Raw genomic sequence first — 3277 nt, forward strand, 5'->3', positions numbered from 1 at the left:
GTCAACACGGCGCGGGAAGGGGACGGGTCGGACCGTACCAAATCCGGAAAGGGGGGGGGAACGGGCTATGTGCGTGTCTAGGGGGAAGGGTTCTAGCTCTCCGAAAGCTCTCTTCGTGATTCCATTGGAAATATTCAGGAGCTGCGAAACATTAATGTTGAATCTGAGCGTTTATTCGTGAGGTTCATGTCTACTTATCACTTTCCCCCCCAAACTCCGTGGCCACGCTTTAGTTTATTCCAGTCGCTAGGAGACGGCAAGCCGGAACCGGAAGTGCCTTTCAGGACGACTTCCAGGAGTGGCGCCATGGCTTCCAGGGAGGAGGTGCTCGCTCTGCAGGCAGAAGTTGCCCGGCGTGAGGAGGAGCTGAGTTCCTTGAAGCAGAGACTGGCGGCGGCTCTTTTGGCGGAGCAGGCGCCCGAGCGGCGGGTTCCGGTGTCACCCCTGCCGCCGAAGGCCGCTCTGTCTCGGGAGGAGATTTTGCGTTATAGCCGGCAGCTGGTGCTCCCGGAGCTGGGAGTGCACGGACAGCTGCGCCTGGCCGCCGCCTCGGTGCTCGTCGTGGGCTGCGGTGGGCTCGGCTGCCCGCTGGCGCAGTACCTGGCCGCGGCCGGCGTAGGCCGCCTTGGCCTTGTGGACTACGACGTAGTAGAAATGAGCAACTTGGCCCGGCAGGTGCTGCACGGCGAGGCGCTGGCCGGTCAGGCTAAGGCCTTTTCGGCCGCTGCCTCGCTGCGCCGCCTCAATTCCGCGGTAGAGTGCGTGCCCTATGCTCAAGCGCTGACGCCGGCCACGGCGCTAGACCTCGTCCGCCGCTATGACGTGGTGGCCGACTGTTCTGACAACGTGCCCACTCGCTATCTGGTCAATGACGCATGTGTGCTCGCCGGCCGGCCTCTCGTGTCCGCTAGCGCCCTGCGCTTCGAGGGCCAAATCACAGTGTACCACTACGACGGCGGGCCTTGCTATCGCTGCGTGTTCCCCCAGCCACCCCCAGCGGAGACTGTGACCAACTGCGCGGATGGCGGGGTGCTCGGTGTCGTAACTGGGGTCCTGGGCTGCCTGCAGGCGCTGGAAGTTTTGAAGATCGCAGCAGGTCTGGGTCCGTCTTACAGTCGCAGCCTGTTAATCTTTGATGCCCTCAGGGGCCAATTTCGCTGTATTCAGCTTCGGAGCCGCAGGCTTGACTGTGCAGCTTGCGGCGAGCGGCCCACTGTGACTGCCCTGCAGGACTACGAAGCCTTCTGCGGCTCCTCGGCCACCGATAAGTGCCGCTCCCTGCAGTTGCTGAGCCCAGAGGAGCGAGTTTCGGTCGCCGACTATAAGCGACTTCTGGACTCCGGCTCACCCCACCTGCTGCTGGACGTCAGACCTCAAGTGGAGGTGGACATCTGTCGTTTGCCTCATGCCCTGCACATTCCTTTGAAACACTTGGAGCGGAGGAACGCGGAGAGCCTGAAACTCTTAGGAGAAGCAATCCGGGAAGGGAAGCGGGGCGCACAGGCAGGGGCAGCTTTCCCAGTTTATGTGATTTGCAAACTGGGCAATGACTCCCAGAAAGCCGTGAAGATCCTGCAGTCTTTGACAGCAGTCCAGGAGTTAGAATCTTTAACAGTTCAGGATGTTGTGGGGGGCCTCATGGCCTGGGCTGCCAAAATCGATGGAACATTTCCTCAGTACTGAAGTGGATGGTAGAGCCTGACCTGAGCAAGATGTGGATTGATTGCCCTGTGTTACCCAAAAGATACATTTGTTCGTTTTTTTTTTTTTTTTCCAGGAATGCGTGGAAGAGAGACTGGGATTGTCCAATAACTGAATACATGGGCTCCTTTTTATAAGGGGCTTTTTTGTTGTAATGTATTGGATGTTGTAGTTATTAATGGGTTTTAATACAGTTTCTGAGAAGTGGCTTGTGTTTTCAGCATTTGGAAGCTGTTTTGAACATGTGAATTTTATTTTTTATTTTTTTGTTTTTGTGAACATGTGAATTTTAATGTTAAGTGACAGGATTTTGTGTTTTGACAGATCATTTCTCTGTTCTGCTTTTTTTTCTCCACCTCCCCCAACAAAAAATACTTTTTTTAAAATAATATTTTGTTTATTTATCCATGAGAGAGAGGCAGAAGCAGGATTCCCATGGAGCAGGGAGCCTGATGTGGGACTCGATCCCAGAACCCCGGGATCACAACCTGAGTCAAAGGCAGACACTTAACCGATTAAGCCACCCAGGTGCCCCTCAAAAATATGTTAAATCGTCTATTTTAATGCTTGGCAAGTTGTAGTAAACTTAGTCTTCCTGAATTGATCACAGATGATATACTTAAGGACAGTTTATTTACTAAGACATTGGGTCTTCTCTCTACTTCAAATGATAGCATATTTTCTAAAGAAATGTCTAAAAATGTAAATTAGTTTAATTATATGGGAAAGAGTCATTCTATTGAATACTTCAAATTAATATCAAAGATATTTCTAGTAAGCTTAAGGAAACCACCTTAGCATTCTGTCAGTTTCTCATAAATTGCTGGCTTAAAAAATATTTTTTTTCTTGCAGTGATTGTACTCTGTCTTACTGTGGTTTGGCTTGCTTTGGAATCTTCAAGCCTGAGCCCCAACCTCCTGCCCTCCCTTGTCCTTTCTTCCTTATCCAGTTTGTTCTTTTACTTTCTTACTGGCCAAGGATGCCAAATACGGTATTGAATTAAAGTGGAATAGTGAGCATTTTTATCTCCATGATCTCAGGTGAAAAACTTTGACTATTTGACCAATATTACTTGTTACTTTACTGTAGCTATCCTTTATCAGATTAAAGAAGTTTCCTTCTTTTTATAGTTTGGTAAGTTTTTGTTGAATTCATCAAGTCCTTTTTCTGCGTTATTTTGTCCTGGTTTTTTCACTTGGGTTAATGCAGTGATTAACATCAATAAATATTGATTCTATTTATGGTGGCAAAACACACAGCTTTCACCTTCTCATTAACTTCCAAGTGTACAGTACATACTGTCAACCACATGCACATGCTGTGTAACACATCCCAGAACCCCATATCTTGCATGGCTGAAATGTTACACCACCAAACAGCTCCCCATCTCTCCCCTTCAGTTTGCCTTTTCTATTTTGATTTAATCTATTTTATACCAGTATTTCATAATAGCACAAGATATAGGTGTTTTTATGTTTATTTACTAAACAACATTTTCTTAAAATGATAGTCTGCCTAACTTCTATATACAAAATTAAAAGGAAAGATTTGGGGGGAATCCCTGGATGGCTCAGC

The 3277-nt window shown here is 48.6% G+C and overlaps 1 protein-coding gene across 1 annotated transcript; it reads left to right on the top strand.

Annotated features, from left to right (window-relative positions):
* Positions 1-269: 269 nt before the first annotated feature.
* Positions 270-2829, top strand: MOCS3 (molybdenum cofactor synthesis 3). The gene has a single exon (XM_077873582.1). It carries the CDS (start codon positions 307-309, stop codon positions 1681-1683), a length of 1377 nt encoding a protein of 458 aa, XP_077729708.1. The 5' UTR covers positions 270-306; the 3' UTR covers positions 1684-2829.
* The last annotated feature ends 448 nt before the right edge of the window (positions 2830-3277 follow it).

This window comes from Canis aureus, chromosome 26 (assembly GCF_053574225.1).
Source record: "Canis aureus isolate CA01 chromosome 26, VMU_Caureus_v.1.0, whole genome shotgun sequence".
Classification (NCBI taxonomy): Eukaryota; Metazoa; Chordata; class Mammalia; order Carnivora; family Canidae; genus Canis; species Canis aureus.

Bases quoted from the DNA above. Each gene is read 5' to 3' on its own strand.
- MOCS3 (XM_077873582.1), top strand. From the start codon at position 307: ATGGCTTCCAGGGAGGAGGTGCTCGCTCTGCAGGCAGAAGTTGCCCGG.